At 43.2% G+C, this 24059-nt stretch overlaps 1 protein-coding gene across 14 annotated transcripts in view; it reads left to right on the forward strand.

Annotated features, from left to right (window-relative positions):
- Positions 1-24059, forward strand: part of SCRIB (scribble planar cell polarity protein) — a 295493-nt gene that overhangs the window by 185710 nt on the left and 85724 nt on the right. For 11 of the 14 annotated variants that reach the window (XM_082257570.1, XM_082257580.1, XM_082257581.1 and 8 more), the window contains 6 exons: positions 4120-4230; positions 9129-9305; positions 18035-18151; positions 20400-20588; positions 22245-22364; positions 22451-22504. In XM_082257570.1, coding sequence (XP_082113696.1) covers positions 4120-4230; positions 9129-9305; positions 18035-18151; positions 20400-20588; positions 22245-22364; positions 22451-22504 — 768 coding nt within the window. The remainder of the gene's footprint in view (positions 1-4119; positions 4231-9128; positions 9306-18034; positions 18152-20399; positions 20589-22244; positions 22365-22450; positions 22505-24059) is intronic. The other 3 variants (XM_082257582.1, XM_082257575.1, XM_082257576.1) reach the window with 2 other exon arrangements.

The raw sequence follows: 24059 nt of genomic DNA on the forward strand, positions 1-24059 counted from the left end.
TTTTTTTGTTTATAGCGCAAAAAATAAAAATCGCACAGGTGATCAAATACCACCAAAAGAAAACTCTATTTGTGGGGAAAAATGGCCTGGTCATTAAGCCCTGGTTCACACTTATGCGATGCGGGAAGGCTGCGAATTCGCAGCCTGTTCCCGCATCGCAAACGCACCCCTGGCAGTTCACACTGCCATATGCGATACGCTGGGGGTGTCAATGTAATCTTAACGACACCCCCAGTTTGATCGCATATCGCAGTGCGATCTTACAGTTCGCACAGGATCGGATCGCACAAGTGTGAACCGCTGTGCGATCCGATCCTGATGCAGCTGCTAAAAAGGGTCCTGTGCGTCTTTGCTGCGGGTGCGGTGCGAATTTAGCCATAAGTGCTAATTACATGCGATCGCCACAGCCGCACTAGTGTGAACCGGCACTAATGGGGCAAATCCTTCCAGTCACGAACTGGTTAATTGGCAACAGGTCAGAAGTGTGATTGGGTATAAAAAGAGCGTCAGAGTGTCCGATGGGCAGAGGTTCACCAATCTGTGAAAAGCTGCATTTAAAAATTGTCCAACAATTTCAGAATAATGTTTCTCAACGTAAAAGACTTTAAATCCGCATCTACAGTACATAATATCAAAAGATTCTGAGAATCTGGAGAAATCTCTGTGTGGAAGGGGCAAGGCGAAAAAACAATATTGTATGGCGGTGATCTTTGGGCCATCAGATGGCAGGCACTGTATTTAACTGATGATATTGTGATAACATGATTGTGTGATGGACATCCCTGCATGGGCTCAGCAATACTTCCAGAGATCACTGGATCAGTTCAGAAGCAGTTTCAGCTGCTTTGGTGTTCATTCAATTTACAACAGGTGCACTAGATGGGCAACAATTCCAAATCTGGAATGGTTTTACAGGTGGAAGCCTCTAAGCTTTTTTTTTTTTTTTCCCCCTACTCATCTTTTCTGACTGTTTTTCACTAGTTTTGCATTTGGCTAGGGTTAGTGTCACTACTGGTAGCATGAGGTGATACCTGGACCCTATAGAGGTTGCACAGGCAGTCCAACTCCTCCAGGATGGCACATCAATACGTGCCATTGCTAGAATGATTGCTGTGTCTCCCAGCACAGTCTCAGAGCATGGAGGAGATTCTAGGAGACAGGCAGTTACTCTAGGAGAGCTGGACAGGGCCGTAGAAGGTCCTTAACCCGTCAGCAGGACCGGTATCTGCTCCTTTGTGCAAGGAGGAACAGGATGGGCTCTGCCAGAGCCCTAAAAAATGACCTCCAGCAGACCACTGATGTGAGTGTTTCTGACCAATCAGATACAGACTTCATGAGGGTGGCCTGAGGTCCTCTAGTGGGCCCTGTGCTCACTGCCCGGTACTGTTGAGCTCGATTGGCATTTGCCACTGAACACCAGAATTGGAAGGTCCTCCACTGGCACCCTGTGCTTTTCACAGATGAGAGCAGGTTCACCCTGAGCACATGTGACAGACGTGAAAGGGTCTGGAGAAGCCGTGGAGAACGTTATGCTGCCTGTAACATCGTTCAGCATGACCGGTTTGGTGGTGGATCAGTGATGGTCTGGGGAGGCAAATCCATGGAGGGACCCACAGACCTCTACAGGTTAGAGAATGGCACCCTGACTGCCATTGGGTATTGGGATGAAATCCTTGGACCCATTGTCAGACCCTACACTGGTGCAGTGGGTCCTGGGTTCCTCCTGGTGCACAACAATGCCCGGCCTCATGTGGGGAGAGTATGCAGCCAGTTCCTGGAGGATGAAGGAATTGATACCATTGAATGGCCCCCACGCTCGCCCGACCTAAATCCAATAAATCTGGGACATTATGTTTTGGTCTATCCGATGCTGCCAGGTTGCATCTTAGTCTGTTCAGGAGCTCAGTGATGCCCTGGTCCAGATCTTGGAGTAAATAACCCAGGACACCATCCGTCCTCTACTTATGAGCATGCCCCGACGTTGTCAGGCATGCATGCAAGCACGTGGGGGCCATACAAACTACTGAGGACCGTTCTATTTACTTTTTTTTTTTTACATCAGTTACTTCCTGGTTTCTTTCCTTGTCAAATTGTCCTACCTCCCAGCAGTCTTCAGGAGGGGAGGGTCTTTGTCAGCAAAGCACACCCTCGTGCCTGCATGCCTGATGAATTTCAGGAAGTAAATGCTACATTAATAATTTGCCCTTACTAAAAATGACCACGGCTAGAAATGCTAGGGGGGTGTTTTTCAAAGTGATTTTTCAACAAAATAAAGCATGGAGACATGGATGGATGGGGGGAGTTTGCTTTGAATATTAAAAAGGAATTAACTTCTTGACGACTTTTCGCAGCAGATATACTGTGGCAGGCTGGCTCGGCTGCGTGAACCACCATACTGTATGGTGGTTTGCGGGAGTGCTTCTGGGGGCGCACGTGTGCCGCTGGAGGTACGCTCGTGCCCCCATTAGGCAGCGGGAAAGCCAATCCTCGGGGCCAGCAACCGCGATTGCCGCCGGGCACCCGCAATCGCTCCCCGTGGAGCGAAAACAACCGTCTGCCGTTGTAAACACAGCAGACCATTGTTCTTTCTGGAATGAACACAAAGCGCCTGTGATCCTCCTGTTTAAGATCTCTGTGTTGACTCCACAAGCCCATCCCCCTCAGTTAGAAAACACCCCCTAGGTTCACACTTAACCCGTTAAACCCCTGGGTTAACCCCTTCCCTGCCAGTGTCATTATTACAGTAACAGTACATATTTTTAGCACTGATTACTGTAGTAATGTCACTGGTCCTCCAACCCCCCCCCCCCCCCCCAAAAGTGTCAAAAATGTAATTTAGGGGTCCGATCTGTCCACCGCAATGTCGCAGTCCCGCTAAAAATCGCAGATCTCCACCATTGCTGGTAAAAATACATAAATAAAAATGGGATAATGTTTCCCCTAGTTTGTACATGTGATAACTTTTGCGCAAACCAATTAATATACACTTATTGGGGTTTTCTTTTACCAAAAATATGTAGCAGAATACAAATTGACCTAAAATGATGAAAAAATTTGATTTTTAATTTTTTTTTTGGTATGTTATATAGCAGAAAGTGAAACATTTTATTTTTTTTCAGAATTGTCGCTTTTTTTTGTTTATCGTGCAATAAACAAAAATCGCAGAGGTGATCAAATGCCATCAAAAGAAAGATCTATTTGTGGGAAAAAAAGGACATCAATTTTATTTGGGTACAGCGTCGCACGACCGCGCAATTGTCTGTTAAAGTAACACAGTGCCGAATCGCAAAAAATGGCCTGGTCATTAAAGCGGAGTTGCGGCCACAAAATCGATAAAATAGATTTTGGGCCATCCGCTTGTTAAGGGGAACCTGAAAGAGAAATGGATAGTGGCGATTTTTTTTTTTTTTTTCTGGTCACTTACCTTATTATAGAAGAAAATATACTCACCTTCCTTCCACTTCTTCCCTCTGCGTCCGCGGCCCGTGCTGTCACTTCCGGCTTGCGATGATTCCTGGGAGCTGAACGTCATCACTCCCAGGAATCAATGCGCCTGCACTGGCCCCGCTCGTCACTTCCGGTGAAAGCGCATCATTCACTGCTAAACAGCTTCTGGGCATGCCCAGAAGCTGTGCAGGGATGCCGTGCCTGCACCGGAAGTGACGGCAGGGCCAGTGCAGTTCATTGTGGGACTCCGACATCACGGAAGAGGACACGAACAGGGACGCTGCGGCTTCAGCTGCCCACACCTGAGATGGCAGCGCTGGAGAAGAAATTTTCAAGGTAAGTATTTCTTCTTACAGGTAAGTGCGACCCAGGACAGTACAGAGGCTATCCATTATAGAATGTACTAACCCTGACTGTCCTGGGGGTATTTTTAGCTCAAATTGACCCCCAAGGCCGGAACTTCCGCTTTAAGGGGGCAAATCCTTCTGGGGCTGAAGTGGTTAAATAGTGTTTTTGGGTTGTGGTGCTCAGATGCAGTATAGTTCTGCTTTAACTTTTCTGAATATTATTTCTGTCACTTTACGGTGAATGGACACATCAATAACTTAAATATACAGAAGAACGTTTATAGAAATCCTAATTATTATCCTCACATTTGTTTTTTTTCTGCAGGAAGTTATTCTGATGAAGGCTGGAGGTCCCCTGGGCCTGAGTATAGTAGGGGGCAGTGACCACTCCAGCCACCCATTTGGGGTACGAGAACCGGGCGTCTTCATCTCCAAGGTGAGCAACTGCAAATATGAGGAGGGCGTGTGGAACAGTAAAGCACAACGTCTAAACACATTTTGTGTCTCCTTGCTCTCTTGTCTCTCTGTCAACACCTCCCCCCCCAAAACTGGGACAAGAAATGCGGGAACATTTCTCCAATATGTTGATACAGCTATAAAAAATTAAAGCTGTAACCCTTCACCTCTTTTCAGCACTATAAGAGAAAAAAAAAGTTAGTAGGCCGTATTTAATTAAAAATAAATAATAATTCCACAGGTAAAGTTAAAATAAAATGAAAAATCTCTGCCTGCTGTGATGCTTGCTCTAGTTTTGGATAACTGAGGTGACTCGAAAGATAAGAAAAAAAGTGACGAGGCCTTTGGAAGTGTTCCTTTTGGTGTAGTTTAGCAGATAATTGGTTGAAATGTAGAAAGAGAAGGTTAAATGCAATGGTGTACTCACATCTGCAAGGTTGCTGAACTCCCCAATTATTATTATTATGGATTTCTGTAGCGCCAGGAATTTACGCAGCCCTTTACAATATTAGAGGGAGACAGTACATATACAATAAAATCAGAAGAGCTTACAATCTAATGGGGGATAAGACAACGTAAAAGGCCTGGAGTGAATATGACTGTCACTGCCCAAAGAAAGGTCGCACTCCATGCTTAGTGAGGTGATCTGGAGGATCCGGACCTACGCTTTGTGGTCTCAGGATTCCGAGGTGTCAGCAGTCAGAGGTCTTGGAGCTTCTTTTCCTCGCTGATATGCACGCCATTTGTTAATTTAACTCCTTGGCCCCCCGACAGTATGCCTAAATGCAGCCTCTTGGAGGGTGGCCTTTATGCTGAGCTACTTGCATCGCTGAGAGCGTACTCCCTGCAGGCACCAAGCACGGTAGCCGATGGGGGAATCGGTAAGCTCCAGATGCATACTTGAGTTCAGGAGTTTTCTAGTCAGGACTGATGTGATAGCCAATCAATCACAGCGATCCCATGACCCGCTTCCCGTCTCCGCTTCCCAGCTTTTCTAAATTCTAAAGGGCTAGGATGTGGTCAGCGGGAAGGGGTTAAACACCGCATAGGCAGAGCATGCCTTTCCAGCACTCTAACAGCACAGAGAGACAGATCACAGTAAAGTGTTTTATGCACCATCCTGAGGAAGTTGCTCAAAACACGTAGACGGTGTTTTATATTATTGTATGAGCAAAAACATTGAATCAGTGAAGAATCGACTTCTCAGCGTCTCCTTCACTTTCAGACGCCTCTGCTGACACCACTTTCCAATTTTTGGTGGCTCAAAGCCCTGCTCTAAGTTTGGAGCTGCCCCCTGCAGCAAGTCATTTTTATTGTAAATTCTATAACCACTTTCCTACTGGGGTCATTTTTTGCACACGTTAAAATCTGCATTTTGTTTTTCATGCTTAAAATTACTTTAAACACTCTACTTTAAACACCCCCCTCCCCCTAAAAAAATAAGTATATATTTATTTTAAAGCAGAGACCCTGGAGAAAAAAATGGTGGCAGTTGGAATTTTTTATGTGGTATCTTTTGTGCACAGCTATTTTTCAAACATACTCATATGAGTTGAACCAGACCATCTTGAATTCAAGGGCTCCACATTCCATTTAAAAACCATCTAACCAGAAAAACAACGTGGGATTCTAAGGGTGCCAAAGATAACAACGTGATTACAATAAAATATCCAAAGCTTGTTACAAAATATTAAAAACTAAAATACATAGTGTTTTAAGTTTTATTTATAAAAAAAAGAAACCCATCAAGGAACATCCAAGTGGCTTACTGTGCATGCAGTTACTTCAGCTCAACAGGTCTCGTCAATTTCTGGCTTCCTCAGGCGTTCCTTACTCCTAAGACTCCTGAGGAAGCCAACGATTGGCGAAACATGTTGAGCTGAAGTAACTGCATGGGCATTAATCATTTGGATGTTCCTTGATTAGTTTTTTTCATTTATATATATTATATTCTATTATTAGTTATATATATTATATTATTTATATATATTATATTATTATTTATATATATTATATTATTATTTATATATATTCAATTATTATTTATATATATTCAATTATTATTTATATATATTCAATTATTATTTATATATATATTCAATTATTATTTATATATATATATTCTATTATATTATTATTTATGTATATATTCTATTATATTATTATTTATATATATATATATATATATATATATATATATATATATATATATATATATATATAAAACTGAAAACGTTTAATATTTTGTAATAAACTTTGGATATTTTATTATTACCACTGTTTTATCTTTGGCACCTTTAAAATCCCACTTTGTCTTTCTGGTTTGATATTTTTCAAACATATTTTCAGGAAAAATACACTAAAATAACTCCTAACGGCCACAATAGATTCCCAATTTTTTGATAAAATAAAAAAAAAGATGGGTTTGCTTTGACTAATAAGATGCCAAACATGTCAAGCCTTCAATTGCGCACACCTGTAAAATGGCAAAATGCAAATTACCCAAAATCCTGCTAAGATGATGCTACTGCATGTGTTGCACAAGGGATGTTTTTTACACATGCTTGGCCTGCACTTCATGTTGACAAGGGGTGTGTATGGGGGTGATGAGAGTGCTTTAAAAAAAAATTAGTTTACATAATTTGTCCTTTTTAACACTGGATTTTAATGATAATAAGATGGCTCTTGTGCTAAATCACACAAAATATAAATGTGATAACCAGTGTGTAAATCAAATATCATGTGAATTCAGTATCCTATAAATAACTAAATAATAATTGAATACATATGCTGCAGCTTAAAACCACACAAATAATATAAAATGTGAAAAATATATTCCCACAAGCTGTGCAAAAAAACACTTAAAAGGAACAAGCGTTCAAATCAATATGTGCCAAAAATACAGAGTTCCAACAAATAATCATAAAGAATAAACACATATAAAGTGTACAAAATATATCACATAAAGTCCATTAATCAAATGTGCTAAAATAGTGACCGGTGTAAAGAAAAGAGCTTCGTGCTGAATGCTGGATGGACACCACTTAGATCCACCACCTGCCTGATCCCTCTCCCATCAGCTGGTAACTCACCCCAACAAGATGCCCCCCATTTGCATGGTCAGGGCTACAAGTGCAATGGAAAAACACCGTTAGGTTTTAGGGGTCCTCCTTAACCACTTTACCACCGGAGGATTTTGCTGTCTTACGTCCAGGCCACTTTTTGCAATTCGCCACTGTGCGACTTTAACTGACAATTGCGCGGTCGTGCAACGCCATACCTAAACGAAATTTACGTCCTTTTTTTCCCACAAACAGAGATTCCTTATGGTGGTATTTGATCACCTGTGCGATTTTTGCTTTTTGCTCTATAAACAAAAAAATAGCGACAATTTAGAAAAAATAACTAGGGAATGGCTAGTCTACGTCGCCAGACGATAACGAACCACTTTGCCGCAGTACAGTCAACGTGATTGGTCGGCAAGTGGTTAAACCCTCTCCCCTCGCATGTACACATAGGGAAAAACAAAAAAAGGGAATCCACTAGTGCAATACAGTTTTTAAACTTCCAATTTTATTGTTAAAAAATAGTAGTTGCACTCGCATACAACCAACATCAACAGCGCAAGTAAAATATGGGGTTTGGGGTGTCCCCCACGTCCTCACCAACTCCACCCTAGTGTGCTGGACATGGAGGAACCTCCCCTGCTCACCCAATCACTTCTCCGGCCTCCAGCGTAGCCACGCCCTAACGTTTCGTCATTCCGACTTTGTCAAAAGGGGGGGGGGGTGAATATTTTAGCACATTTAATTAATGGACTTTGTGATATATTTTGTGCACAATTACACTTTATATGTGTTTATTCTTTATGATTATTTGTTGGAACTCTGTATTTTTGGCACATATTGATTTGAACGCTTATTCCTTTTAAGTGTTTTTTGCGCAGCTTGTGGGAATATATTTTTCACATTTTATATTACTTTATTTTTACTTTATTGCTATTTATTGCATTGGGCAGGTGACGGGTACTCTTTATGGAGACATCTGGGACCTAATAGACCCCTGCTGTCTCCCCTGCCCTCCAGTGCAGCTAATCAAGCACATAAATAACATTTTTATAGCCCCATGAAAGGGATCAGCAGCTGTAAGCTTTCTTTAATCTCTTGTCTACCATGCGCATTTATGAATGTAGCTTGGTGGACCACTGGGTAATATTCCCGCATGAATGGCACTTGGCAACCTTGAACCAGAGTTGTATAAAGTACTCGAAACCCATACTTGAGTAGAAGTGGAAGTGCTCGATCAAAAAGTGACTTGAGTAGAAGTACTAAAGTATTCAACATTTTTTGTACTTAAGTATTGCTAGTAGTTTTTTTTTTTTTTACATTTTGCTACTCAAGTACTGAAAGTAAAAGTACCAGTACTGTGTTATGTAGTTATTAAAGAAAGAAGTCAAAAGTTTGAACATCATATTGTTTTTTATTATTTCAAATGCAGCTTTTATTTATACATACAGTAGCATTTACTTTCGTATGCGCTGATAATAATGTTTTGAGCTTCATGAAACCTGCCATCTACTGTTCTGGCAGTGGTAATTTTTATAATAGTAACGAGTAACTATGCAGCACAAAAAAAAAAAATATCGGAGTAGAAGTATTGAAATCATTGAAAAAATGTAGTGAAGTAAAAGAGGAAGTAGGAGAAAAAAATTCTACTCTAGGAAAGTACAGATACCGCCTTTCGGTACTTAAGTACAGTAGTGAAGTAGTTCTACTTAGTTATTATACATCTCTGCCTTGAACCCAAATGTGTTGATAATTAAGCAGCAGCTGTCCCCTCCTTGCAGCCTTGTGACCCTTTGTCCTTTGTGCCTGGCAGGTGATCCCTCGAGGAGTGGCCGCTCGAAGCGGGCTCAGGGTGGGTGACCGGATTTTAGAGTCAGCTGGAGTGGATCTGAGACATGCCACCCACCAGGAAGCTGTGAAGGCCCTGCTTACGTCAGAGAAGGAGCTACGGCTGCTGGTTAGGAGAGACCCTCCGCCCACAGGGATGCAGGTATACACCTCAATCAGACTCTGCAATTACATGGAGAGATGTCAAACATCATCACTTCTATATCACTCTTCTCTCTGCAGTCTGCACTGTTACTCCCTGATAATAGATTGTGGAACGTTTGTTCTTTTGGAGAATGTTGTACACCTAGAAAATAAATTAAGTATAGGTTTGTGGTATTTTTTTAGATTAATACTTACCTAGGTGTGCATCTGTCCCCCGGCGCCTCTACACTGAGAATTGAGCAATTGAACACCGCCGACCACTCGGTTCTCACAGCTCCCCGAGCAGAGAGCTGCTGACTGTCAGCTCTCTGCTCTCTCCTTGCCCATTGGAGCGCTGGGCTGTGGAGGGGCGGGGAGCGGTCGGCTCGGCTCAGGCTCTTAGCAACTCGGGTGTCAGTCCAGGCACCTGGCGGATCCCGACTCCTTTGTCGCGATGACGCGGTGCCTGGACTGACTTCTGCAACATCAGCAGAAAGAAGACTTCAGTTCGCTTTCAGCTGAAAACGGGTCACAGGTGCAAATTGAACTGCACTCCTGTGATCCATAGAAGTTCAGCCGAGACAGGATCAGTAGTTCTATATCAGTTTTTGCAGATGACACAAAATTGGGCAGGGCAATAACTGAACAACATCATGCAGATATCCTACAGAATGACCTGAGCAAAATAACAGAGTGGGCAACGACATGGCAAATGAGGTTTAATGTGGAGAAGTGTAACGTTTTGCACTTGGGGACTAAAAACATAAAAGCACAATACACTATAGGGGGGGAACCTTTGGGGGAATCAAAAATGGAGAAGGATCTGGGAGTCTTGGTAGAGGATAGACTAAGCAATAGCATGCAATGTCAAGCTGCAGCTGCCAAAGCCGGCAGAATATTAGCATGCATAAAGAAAGGGATGTATTCCAGAGATAAGACTATAATCCTTCCACTTTATAAAACTCTGGTCCGACCACATCTGGAGTATTCTGTCCAGTTCTGGTCGCCAGTCCTCAGGAGGGATGTGTTGGAGCTGGAGAGAGTCCAGAGAAGGGCAACTAAACTAATTAGGGGATTGGAGGACCTTAATTATGAAGAGCGTCTGCAATCGCTTGATTTATTCTCCCTGGAGAAGAGACGTCTGAGAGGGGACACGATAGCAATTTATAAATATCTCACTGGTGATCTCAGCATAGAAAAAAAGCTATTCAGTCGAAAGGATTAGAGGAGAAGCGTTTTAACTTCAGGCAACGCAGGGGGTTCTGTACTGTTAGGGCTACAAGATTGTGGAATTCTCTACCGCAAGAGGTGGTTTCTGCGGGAAGTATGGTGGCTTTCAAAAGACTCTTAGACTTACATCTCAAGGATCAGAACATTCAGGGGTATGAGAGATGATTACAGCCACACACACCTACACAGGTTGAACTGGATGGACTATTCTTTATTCCACCTCAACTACTACTATGTAACAGCCAAACTAGCTTTACCTGTACTTCTCCTTTAAATCTCCACTGCTTTAAGGGGGGAGTGAATATGAAATTCTTTTCAGGGTGCATCCCTAAATTACTTAACCACTTGACCCGTGAAAGGATTCCCCCCCCGTTATGACCAGGCCATTTTTTGCGATACAGCATGGCGTTATTTTAACTGACAATTCATGCGGTCATGCTACGCTGCAAAAAGATTTTGTGATTTCTTTTTTTTTGTTCTGCGTTTTACATTTTGCGCTAAAAACAAAGACCGTTTTGGGAGAAAAAAAAATAAAAGTGTTACTTTTTTGCTATAAAACATATCCAATAAAAAAATGTTAATCACATTTCTTAAAAAAATTTAGACTAATTTGTATTCTGCTCCGTATTTTTGTTTAAAAAAAATCTCAATAAGCGTATATTGATTTTTTTTGCGTAAAAGTTATAGCGGCTAAAGATAAATATACTGAGATTTTTTTTTTTTCTACTAGTATTGGCGGCGATCTAAGGTGCTTTTACACTGGTCCGCTGCAAAAACTCAGCAAAAATGCATATAACACGTTTTTGCCTCATTTTTCATTGCTTTCAATAGGAAGGTGCGATTTCGTGCGTTTTTTTTTTCCAGCTCTCCCTACATGCTTTAATGATGCTGACTTTTTTTTTTCACTGCAGTGGAAGTGCATCACCCCAGTGTGAAAACGTGTATTGATTTTAAAGTGGTACATTTTTCACAAGCTTTTTAGGTGCTTTTTGTAATGCAAAAGTGATTGAAAAACTCGGTGTGAAAGGAGGGTTATAGCAGGACTGCAATATTGCGGCGGTCGATCTGACACCAACTTATACTTTTGACACTTTGTGGCGATCACTGTTAAAAAATATGCACTGTCACTGTACTAATGACACTGGCTTGGAAGAAGTTACACATCTAGGGCGCTCAAGGGGTTAAATGTGTGCCTAGCCAGTGTTTTTGTGTAAACTGTGTACAGATTTTACTAAGGGAAGTGATGGATTTTATTCCCTGCTTTGCAAGGACCCAAAATCCATCACATCCCTGCTGTCAAAATGGAGCTCTGCCTTGTTTATATTGGCATTGCTCCATTCTATGTCTCTGACTGGCGATCAGTGGGTGCCGGCGGACATCCATTATCTGGCAGCGTGCCTACCTGTGTACTGTTCTTACTAAGGGAAGTGATGGATTTTATTCCATGCTTTGCAGGGACCCAAAGTCCATCACATCCCTGCTGTCAAAATGGAGCTCTGCCTTGTTTATATTGGCATTGCTCCATTCTATGTCTCTGACTGGCGATCAGTGGGTGCCGGCGGACATCCATTATCTGGCAGCGTGCCCACCTGTGTACTGTTCTTACTAAGGAAAGTGGTGGATTTTTTTCCATGCTTTGCAGGGACCCAAAATCCATCACATCCCTGCTGTCAAAATGGAGCTCTGCCTTGTTTATATTGGCATTGCTCCATTCTATGTCTCTGACTGGCGATCAGTGGGTGCCGGCGGACATCCATTATCTGGCAGCGTGCCCACCTGTGTACTGTTCTTACTAAGGAAAGTGATGGATTTTTTTCCATGCTTTGCAGGGACCCAAAATCCATCACATCCCTGCTGTCAAAATGGAGCTCTGCCTTGTTTATATAGGCAGTACTCCATTCTATGTCTCTGGCGATCGGCGGGTGCCGGCGGACATCCATTATCTGGCAGCGTGCCCACCTGTGTACTGTTCTTACTAAGGAAAGTGATGGATTTTTTTCCATGCTTTGCAGGGACCCAAAATCCATCACATCCCTGCTGTCAAAATGGAGCTCTGCCTTGTTTATATAGGCAGTACTCCATTCTATGTCTCTGGCGATCGGCGGGTGCCGGCGGACATCCATTACCTGGCAGCGTGCCCACCTGTGTACTGTTCTTACTAAGGAAAGTGATGGATTTTTTTCCATGCTTTGCAGGGACCCAAAATCCATCACATCCCTGCTGTCAAAATGGAGCTCTGCCTTGTTTATATAGGCAGTACTCCATTCTATGTCTCTGACTGGCGATCGGCGGGTGCCGGCGGACATCCATTACCTGGCAGCGTGCCCACCCGCTCCCTATGCGGATGTATAGAATGACCATTCTGTAGCAGTAAATCTTCTATGGGGTGGTCATTAAATGGTTAATTACATCAAATCAAAAATTACCGTGTCCATTTGTTACTTTCCAGACAATTGCTACTTATCAAGGAATATCTCTTCATTTAAATATATTTAGATATTAGGAGTTGTTTGCACAGGGATACCGCAGCCGTACACCCGTGAGAGGGCCGTGCATGGGGAGCACAGGTGTTGTGTGCATCCCTGTGCAGGCAGTCCCATTTATGTCAATTGGGAGCAGCGGCTGCACAGACACAGCCACTGCTCCCAAGTTGACATGGGTGTTGGTACATGGCCACGAGCGTAGTCTGTGCGAGTTTGGGGGCCGTGCTTCTGCACCAACACAGATATCAAATTAGGAGCAACTGCTGTGTCCCAATTGATATGAATGGGGCTGCCTGCACAGGGATGCATGGAACACGGCCCTCTCACGTGTGTGCTTTGGTACCCCTGTGTGAACGAGGCCTTACAAGGGGTTTAACCTCTTGCCGACCTGCTCACAGTAGATCTACTGCGAGCAGGCAGCACAGCCAAGCACCAAAATGTGCCTGTACGTCATGGTGTACTTCCTGGTTTGGTGGCATGCGTGCGCTCGCCCCCTGCTGACCTGTGCCATGATCAAACACAGCACGCATTTGGCAGTAGATTTCACCATTTGGCAGTAGATTTCACCAATGATTTTGGCTGAAACCTGCTAAAGGGCTGTGTCCAATCAAAGCACAGAGTTCTGTGTTTACAACAAACAGAACTCTGTGTACAGAGAGCAGTGATCTGTCTGTTTGTTCTCCCTGAAAAGCAGGAAGAAAAGACAGCCAGATTAGTAAGTAATAGCAGCACACATTACGCTTTTTTTTGGCAGACAGTTAACCCCTTGAATTCCCCTGGATTTCAACCCTTTTCCAGCCATTGTCATTAGCACAGTGACCATGTACAGTATTATCACTGTATTCGTGTCACTAGCGGTGTCAGTGACCCTCCCAGCCATTGTCTGTTAGAGCCAGATTGCCCGCCACCCTATCACAGTCACACCATAAGTCGGTTATCAAAGCCTTTACAATATAGAATCATAGCTGCGTAAGTTCATGTGTGTGTATATAGATAGAGATATATAGAGATCGATATACATACAGCGGTGATCGAAAGTTTGGGCACCACAGGTAAAAATTTGTATTAATGTGCATAAAGAAGCCAAGGAAAGATGGAAAAATCTCCAAGAGGCATCAAATTACAGATTAGACATTCTTATAATATGTCAACAAAAGTTCGATTTTATTTCCATCATTGACACTTTCAGAGATTACAGAAAACCAAAAAATGGCGTCTGCAAAAGTTTGGGCACCCTGCAGAATTTATAGCATGCACTGCCCCTTTTGGCTGCCAGTGTCATGGATTGTTCTCAATCATCGTCTGGGAAGACCAGGTGATGTCAATTTCAAAGGTTTTAAATGCCCAGACTCCTCTGACCTTGCCCCAACAATCAGCACCATGGGATCTTCTAAGCAGTTGTCTAGAAAACTGAAACTGTCTAATCTGTAATTTGATGCCTTTTGGAGATTTTTCCATCTTTCCTTGGCTTCTTTATGCACATTAAAGCGGAGTTCCGGGCACAAAATCAATCTTTTCTTTTTTGTGCCCGTCCGCTTGTTCTCCTTCACCTGAAACAGAATTGGATAGTTAGGTTTTTTTTTTTTTTGTACTCACCATGTAATTGTAGATCGAATATACTCACCTATTCTTCACTTCCTCCCTCTGCGCCGCGGCTCCGCCGTCACTTCCTGGCTTGCGATGATTCCTGGGAGCTGAACGTCATCGCTCCCAGGAATCAATGCGACGGCACCGGCCCCGCTCGTCACTTCCGGGGCGACGCATGCCCAGAAGCTGTGGAGGAATGCGGCGCCACACCGGAAGTGACGAGAGGGGCCGGTGCAGGCGCATTCTGGGAGAAGAGGACGCGGAAGAAGACGCGGAAGAGGATCGCCCCGGCTTCAGCTGCCCACAAGAGAGATGGCAACGGTGTGGAAGAAATTTTATAAGTGAGTATTTCTTCTTGCAGGTAAGTGCGAACCGGGACAGATCAGAGGCTAGCCATTGTGGAATGTACTAGCCCTGACTGTCCCGGGGGTATGTTCACTGAAAATTTTTTTCTGTGCCCGGAACTCCGCTTTAATACAAATTTTTACCTGGGGCGCCCAAACTTTCGATCACCACTGTAGATATATTTCAATCGAGATATATATATATATTAGACATATGCCGGTTTTCGGTAATTCGATATATCGCGGTATTGCATAGCCACGGTATTGTTATTGTGGCATTTTTAAAATACCGAGTTTCTCTGTCAAGTCTGCCTGACTTGTGAATTGATACATTTCAGTGAGCTGGATGACTCATTCACTCACACAGCTAACCCCTTTCAGCATTAAGTCTCCTAACTATAAACAAAAATGATTACATTGTATCTTTTCCTTCCCTCTGCCAGGGAGAAAGGAAGTTTAACCTCTTAAAGACTAGACCTTTTTCTGACACTTGTTGCTTGCAAGTTAAAATCAGTTTTTTTTTTTGCTAGAAAAGTACTTAGAACCCCAAACATTTTATATATTTTTTTAGCAGAGACCCTACAGAATAAAATGGCGATTGTTGTAATATTTTATGTCACACTGTATTTGCGCAGCAGTCTTTCAAACGCAATGATTAGACTTTAATGAATAAAAAAAAAAAAAAAAAAAACGTAACAGTAAAGTTATCCCAATTTTTTTTTTGTTACACAGAGAATCGTGAGAGAATCGTGATCTTTATTCCAAGCTAAAAAATCGTGATTCTCATTTTGGCCAGAATCGTGCAGCTCTAATAAATATATATATATATATATATATATATATATATATATATACACACACACACGCATAGCAGCCCACATTACATTATTATATAGCCATCAAGCAGTGTCTGGCCTACCTGGTGATGACTGGTCCTGGCGCTCTGATCCGATGGCCTGGTCTTTAAAGGGGCAAATCCTTGCGATCCAGAAGTGGTTAAACCTGCAGGAGGAGCGGTGTTTTTATCTATTAATGACTTTACTATTGCTTTAGGCCTGGTTCACATGTATGCGGGTTGGCGGTTCACATGTATGCGGGTTGGCGGCCCACATTTGCACAGGCATAGCAGCCCATTGATTTGAACGGGCTGCTATGCCCTCATTTTCCGCAGAAAAAAGGTGCATGCAGCATTTTTTTAAAATTCAGTGGCCTTGAAATCCATCCTGCTTTTGTACCATGCGACTAACCTGCAGTTCCTGCTCTGGCAAGCTTTCTGCATTTTTTGTATACGTGGGCACGGCATTTAAAAACAGTTTGCGTGTGCAGCAACGGCAGGTAAGTCGCATGGTGCAAAAGAAGGATGGATTTCATGGCCACTGCATTTTTTTAAATTCTGCATGCACCTTTTTTCAGCTGAAAACGCAGGCATAGCAGCTCAAGCCCATTCACATCAATGGGCTGCTATGCCTGTGCAAATGTGGGCCCCCAACCCGCATACATGTGAACCACCAACCCGCATACATGTGAACCAGGCCTAAAGCAATAGTAAAGTCATTAATAGATAAAAACACCGGTCCTCCTGCAGGTTTAACCAATTAATGACTTTACTATTGCTTTAGGCCTGGTTCACATGTATGAGGGTTGGTGGTTCACATGTATGCGGGTTGGGGGCCCACATTTGCACAGGCATAGCAGCCCATTGATGTGAATGGGCTTGAGCTGCTATGCCTGCGTTTTCAGCTGAAAAAAGGTGCATGCAGAATTTAAAAAAATGCAGTGGCCATGAAATCCATCCTTCTTTTGCACCATGCGACTTACCTGCCGTTGCTGCACACGCAAACTGTTTTTAAATGCCGTGCCCACGTATACAAAAAATGCAGAAAGCTTGCCAGAGCAGGAACTGCAGGTTAGTCGCATGGTGCAAAAGCAGGATGGATTTCAAGGCCACTGAATTTTAAAAAAAATGCTGCATGCACCTTTTTTCTGCGGAAAATGAGGGCATAGCAGCCCGTTCAAATCAATGGGCTGCTATGCTTGTGCAAATGTTGGCGCGCCAACCCGCATACATGTGAACCACCAACCCGCATACATGTGAACCACCAACCCGCATACATGTGAACCAGGCCTAAAGCAATAGTAAAGTCATTTATAAACAACACCTCCTTCAGGTTTAACCACTTCTTGACCACAAGGATTTGCCCTCTTAATGACCAGGCCATCGGATCGGAGCCGAGCGACAGGACCAGTTATCACCAGTTAGGGAAGACACTGCTTGATGACCTATTTTAGGCCTGGTTCACAGAGTCTGTACTGACTGACTATATAATAATGTGCATAAGTGAGACAAAGCCCCTAAATTCAGCAATGAAATTGAAGTGAGGTGGAAATTTAATAATTTAAATTTAATAATAGAATACCGTGATAATACCGTATACCGTGGCAAAACCTTAATCAATTAATCGCAGCATGAAAATCTGATACCGTCACAAGCCTAATATATATATATATATATATATATATAGATTAGATATATAGGGAGCAATGTAGATATATATATAAAGTGTGTGTGTGTGTATATATATATATATATATATATATATATATATATATATATATTTATTTTTTTTTTCGAAATTGTGGTTGTTTTTTTGTTTTTAGCGCAAAAAATAGAAACCGCAGAGGTGATCAAATACCACCAAAAGAAAACTCCATTTGTGGGGGGGAAAAACACTTCAAATGTATTTGGGTACAGCATTGCATGACTGTGCAATTGGCATTTAAAGTAACGCAGTGCCGTATCGCAAAAAATGGCCTGGTCAGGAAGGGGGTAAAACCTTCCGAAAAGGTCAAATGATTAAAACAGAAAGTGAACGTATTCTGTGCTACAAAATGCCGTGATGACTCCCCCTTTCATTTCTCATGTTATTGGAGTCCAGACAAGTTGAACTTTTATGCAATGCGCACCATTGCAATTGTATGCCACCAACAGGGCACATGATGCATATGAGACGTCCTATAGGACTTGCATTGGTTGGCTCACTGCTTCCTCGTTTTCTTGGTAGCAGATGCTGTGTGCGTGTAAATGACCATCTTCTATTCTGCAGGAAATTTGCATTGTGAAAACACCAGGAGAGAAGTTGGGGATCAGCATTCGTGGCGGAGCCAAGGGTCACCCCGGAAACCCTCTCGATCCAAGCGATGAGGGAGTCTTCATCTCCAAGGTGAGTGCAGTCTTACATTTTTTAGAGAGGTGCTGACAGCCAACACTTTCTGACACCGCCTATATCTGTCTAGTCTGGATCTTTACCCTTCAGGAAGCCGCTTTTCCTGCTAGGTGACCAACCTATACAAGAACTGAGTTTACTTTTATAATTATACATTTAGAAAGCTCTGACATATTCCACAGTGCTGTACAGGGAATGCTGAAACATTCACATCATCCTGCATCAGAGGAGCTTACACTCTAATGTCCCCGCCAGTATCGCATGCTGTTATACATTTTACATATTTTGCAGTCCTACATCAGAAGAGCTTAAGGGGTCCATTGATTCTTGCAGGATCTTATTTTTATATTGTGATGATGTAACGAGGAATGTGCAGGAACAGTGCAAATAACGGAGATCTCCGTCCTGGTTTCCCCCGAGATATACAGGAGGTCAGAGGGTGACCTAGTCCACCAGTTTTAACTGAATTAGCACGTGTAGTTTCCATCTGGCCTATAGCAAAATGACGGCCGGGGGGCCTTTCTTCAATCCGGGTGGACTCCTCGCGGCCACGATCTGTCACCGACTGTGTCCATCGGACACAGTCAATAACTGATCAGTGTACCGGCTCGCTGCTGGTACCATGTGATTGCTGCGACCAATCACATGACAATTGTAAACAATGGATGGCTTCCTTTCATGCCATCCATTGTTCACAATTGTGTTAGTTAGGATTGACAGTGATCACATGGTACAGACAGGGCCAATCACAGCCCAGCTGTACCATTTGATTAGCTGAGGCCAATCACAGCTTACCACAACAAAACTGAATGAAACGCTTTTATTCAGCAAAATGCTTGCTTATAGCAATAAAATTCACTGCTGTAAGCAATCATGTGTTAAAAAAAAAAATCCTGATCAATTCCCCAGAATAGTACAATGTTTTATAGTACTATGGTAACATTATATTGCTCAGGTCACAGTGTGTTAAAAAACAAATTGTAAAAAAATAAAATAAAAACACGTAATTAAAAAAAAAAAAAAAAAGTCAGTGTCCCTGATCACCGTCACACCAGTTATAAAAAAAACAAATTGTGTGGTTAGCTGTGATTGGTGACCGTGATCGCATGGTACAGACAGGGCCAATCACAGCCCAGCTGTACCATTTGATTAGCTGTGGCCCGTCACAGGTTACCACAACAAAACAAACTGAATGAATCGATATTATTCAGCAAAATGCTTGCTTATAGCAATAAAATTTACTGCTATAAAAAATGTGTAAGAAAAAAAAAATCCTTTAAATTCCCCAGAATAGTACAATATTGTATAGTACTATGGTAACATTATATTGCCCAGGTCACAGCGTGTTAAAAAAAACACGTAATAAAAAAGAAAAAAAACGAAGTCCGTGTCCCTGATCACCATCACACCAGTTATATGGTGATACTGTACTGCATTGGTGACAGTATGTAAAAAAAAAAAAATATATATATATATATATATAATATATATATATTATTCATTTTCCGAAAAATTGACAAAAAATAACTTAAAAAAACTCACCATGCCTCCTAAAAAATACCTTGGATTGTCTACTTTCCAAATAGGGGTAATTTGGGGGATATTTGTACTGTCCTGACATTGTTGGACCTTAAAAAAGGAGTCTGTCAGTGCATCAGGATTGATCTATTTTCAGACAGATACCATAGTTTGTGGACTCTATAACTTTCCTACAGACACATTATACACTGATTTTTGGTTTTTTCACCGAAGAAATGTAGCAGAATACATTTTGGCCTTAATTTATGAAGTAAGATTATTTATTTGCAAAAGTTTATAACAGAAACTAAGGAACGTTCCCCCCCCCCCCCCCAAATGTTCAGTCTTTTTTAGTTTTTTTTAGCAAAAAATAATAAAACCAAGTGGTGATTAAATGCCACCAAAAGAAAGCTCTATTTGTGCGAACAAAGCTATAAAGTTGTAGTTTGGGTACAGTGTTGCATGACCGCACAATTGTCATTCAGCACTGAAAAGCTGAAAATTTGCCTGGACAGAAAGGGGTAAAAGTGCCCGGTATTGAAGTAATCATTGGGCCTACCTCTTCTGTATTGTAGTCAGATGTATAGATGGTATAAACCAAGTGGGACTGCAATTAAAGCTCTGTGTAGTTTAGGTTTTCTCTGCTGTAGTTCGGTAAAAGTAATCCAATTGCAGGGACGGATTTTGTGAGTGTAAGCTTCCCTAGCTGATTCCATCTTTCCTGCAGGTCAGTTCCTCCGGAGCAGCAGCTCGAGATGGACGGCTGAAGGTCGGCATGCGGATTTTGGAGGTGAATCAGCAAAGCCTGCTGGGGATGACGCACACAGAGGCAGTACAGGCGCTGCGTGGAGTAGGCGACACGCTCCTTGTTCTTGTCTGTGATGGCTTTGATCCTGTCTCTACAAACTCCATTGAGGTGAGATGTCTGCCTTATCCACTTGTGCCGCTTTTCTCACTCATTAGCAAACTTCTGTTTTTGGATCTTATAGTAACACCTAGACTAGCCAGGTGTGTTTCTTATTTGAAGTAGATGCACATTCCAACTAGATGACATTTTCTGTGTTCCATACACTGTGTGCCATAAGAAGTGATCTTCAAAATCGTAAAAAGTAATTACACTTTCATGGGAAAATAATTGCAAATAGGTAAAATTGACCTCTTGGCGCCGAGCGTACGCAAATAAGCCGGCCCACTGGACTGGGCTTTTTTTCCCATGGTGCCACGTATTTGCGTATCTAACTTTGTGCTGGGAGTGCAGCGTACGGCGTGCAGTCAACACAGAGACCAGGGTCTCACCGAGAGCCCGGGGCCCCGTACTAACGATCAGGACCCGGAACTTCCGATTCTGGGTCACCTGATTGCTGTGATAGCCTCTGGTTCGCTATCATATTGATCAGTCACTGTGAAGCCCGCCCCCCCATCTTTTCTCTCTCTCTCTGAATGGAGGAGAGCGATACCGCTCTCTCTCTTTTGCTCGCTCTCTCTTTTGCTCGCTCTCTCTTTTGCTCGCTCTCCCTCTCTTTTGCTCGCTCTCCCTCTCTTTTGCTCGCTCTCCCTCTCTTTTGCTCGCTCTCCCTCTCTTTCGCTCGCTCTCCCTCTCTTTCGCTCGCTCTCCCTCTCTTTCGATCTTGCTCTCGCTCTCTTTCGCTCTTGCTCTCGCTCTTGCTCTTGCTCTCTTTCGCTCTTGCTCTCGCTCTCTTTCGCTCTCGCTCTCTTTCGCTCTCGCTCTTGCTCTCGCTCTCGCTCTTGCTCTCGCTCTTGCTCTCGCTCTCTTTCGCTCTTGCTCTCGCTCTCTTTCGCTCTTGCTCTCGCTCTCTTTCGCTCTTGCTCTCGCTCTCTCTCGGTCGCTCTTGCTCTCTCTCGGTCGCTCTTGCTCTCTCTCGGTCGCTCTTGCTCTCTCTCTCGCGCGCTCTTGCTCTCTCTCTCGCGCGCTCTTGCTCTCTCTCTCGCGCGCTCTTGCTCTCTCTCTCGCGCGCTCTTGCTCTCTCTCTCGCGCGCTCTTGCTCTCTCACTCGCGCGCTCTTGCTCTCTCTCTCGCGCGCTCTTGCTCTCTCTCTCTCTCTCTCTCTCTCGCGCGCTGTTGCTCTCTCTCTCGCGCGCTGTTGCTCTCTCTTGCTCTCGCTCTCCCTCTTGCGCTCTCTCTCTCGCTTTTGCTCTCTCTCGCTCTTTCTCTCTCTCTCCCTCTCGCTCTTTCTCTAGCTCCCCCACAATTTCAATAAAGCTGCGGGGGAGCTTTATTGAAATTTCCTTTTTATGAAGCAGTAAGTTAGACGTCCTTCCAGAAGTGGTGCTAAATCCTAGAGCCCTGTGAGCCAGTCCTGTGTGACACGCCCCCTATGTGAAAGCAGCCAGTGCCGTGGTGCCTGAAGAGGACTGAGGGCACTGGACTGAAGGTAAGTAGAATTTGTGAATATTTTTTTTTTCTTTATAAAGGGAAGGGGGATCCATTTAAAAAAAAAAAAATTGTTGGAATTTTATGTTAATTTCTTTATTCTTCCATCTTGACGTCCATTTGACTTTTGCGCAGCCAGTAACACAAGGCAGCTGAACTCTTCCCTGCCTATCTCCGCAGGCATCTCCTGGCGTAATCGCCAATCCATTCGCATCCGGCCTTGGAAGGAAGAACAGCATGGAGAGTATTTCTTCCATAGATCGTGATATGAGTCCGGAAGAGGTGGAGCGATTGCAGAAGGTAGGTTTAAAGCAAAAGGGTCCTGTGGGGGTGGCCTGTGCCATCGGGAAGAGGACCAGCGGTGACTTTGTGCTCCTCTCTAGCAGGAGGTGGAGTTGGTTCGGGAGGTGAAGTGGGAAAAAGAGGACATGGAGAAAGTGGTGAGAGCTCTCATTCACCTTGTACCCTGTCCGTCATTTATGTAGACTTCCCATTCCCTCAGTAGATTTGTATGTGTGTATATAATACAGCAGCACTCTCATCCACCATAACATGACGATTGTTGTGTCACTGCGCATTTTAGAGGCATACAAAATATTTTATATTCCTTTTCTCTAAAGACATTTCCAGCCATTCACAGCACTAGCCTTTCTGCAACCTTCCTGTATATCCATCGTCTCGTCCATTTCTGAAAGTAGATCTAAAGCCAAAACTATTTTTTTTTTTCTTTTTTTTTTTTTCAGATAGAGTAGAAAATGGAATTTTTGCTATACACTTAAAGTGGAGTTCCACCCATTTTTAATAACTTGGATTACATAGATGTATGTAATCCCCTTTAAAACGACTTTTACCAATGGAAAGTTTTTTTTTTTTTGCTAGTAAATACCTTATTTTCTTGTTTATTCATCCTCTCCTCACTTCCGGGTCCGATCGGCGATTACGTCATTCAGCGATTCGCAGGGGGTGCTGGGATGTATTCCATGACATGAAATCTCGCTTTATTACACAGGAGCTAAGCTGTACTGTATGTATTGAGGCCGTGCTTTGCCCCGCCCCTGCCCCGCCTCCTCTCAGTGAGCCGTACTGTATGTATTGTATTGAGGCCGTACTCTGCCCCGCCTCCTCTCAGTGAGCTCAGTGAGGATATAATGCTTTCAGTCCTCGCTCACTGAGAGGAGGCGGGGCAGAGTACGGCCTCAATACAATACATACAGTACAGCTCACTGAGAGGAGGTGGGCGGAGGCGGGGCAAAGCACGGCCTTAATACATACAGTACAGTTTAGCTCCTGTGTGATAATGCGAGATTTCATGCCATGGAATACATCCCAGCACCCCCTGCAAATCGCCTTATGACGTAATCGCCGATCGGACCCGGAAGTGAGGAGAGGAGGAATAAACAAGAAAATAAGGGATTTACTAGCAAAAAAAAAAAAGTTTCCATTGGTAAAAGTCGATTTAAAGGGGATTACATACATCTAAAGTTACTAAAATGGGTGGAACTCCACTTTAACTAGCCTTAAACCTGTTCCCCCCCCCCCCCCCTCCTAACACCTATGCTGACTATCCTCTGCTCTGGCAATGGGTCTAGTTAAGCCTGAAGCTGTAATTTTACTCATAAAGGCTTAAATGGCCCATCCGCTGTTGGCGCTCCCTCCTCTCCCCTGAAGCCGTGCTGGCTGACACAGGGGAGCTGGACCAGAGCGGTCTGAAAACTGGTAAGTATTTACATCTTACCCAGGTTAGGAGGGGGCAGGGAACAATTTGGAGGCTAGTTACAGTGAGGAAAATAATTGCAGCTTTTATAAGTTTTCCCACTTACAAAGAAATGAAGAGTAACTATAATTTTTATAGGTGTATTTTAAATGATAGCCACAGAATATCAACCAAAAATCTATAAAAAACACGATACAAATGTTATAAATTAAGTTGCAGTTCAGCGGGTAAAATAGGTATTTGATCCCCTACCTACCAACCAGCAATACTTTTGGCTCCCA

This window comes from Pelophylax lessonae (genome assembly GCF_965119305.1).
Source record: "Pelophylax lessonae genome assembly, chromosome: 5".
Lineage (NCBI taxonomy): Eukaryota > Metazoa > Chordata > Amphibia > Anura > Ranidae > Pelophylax > Pelophylax lessonae.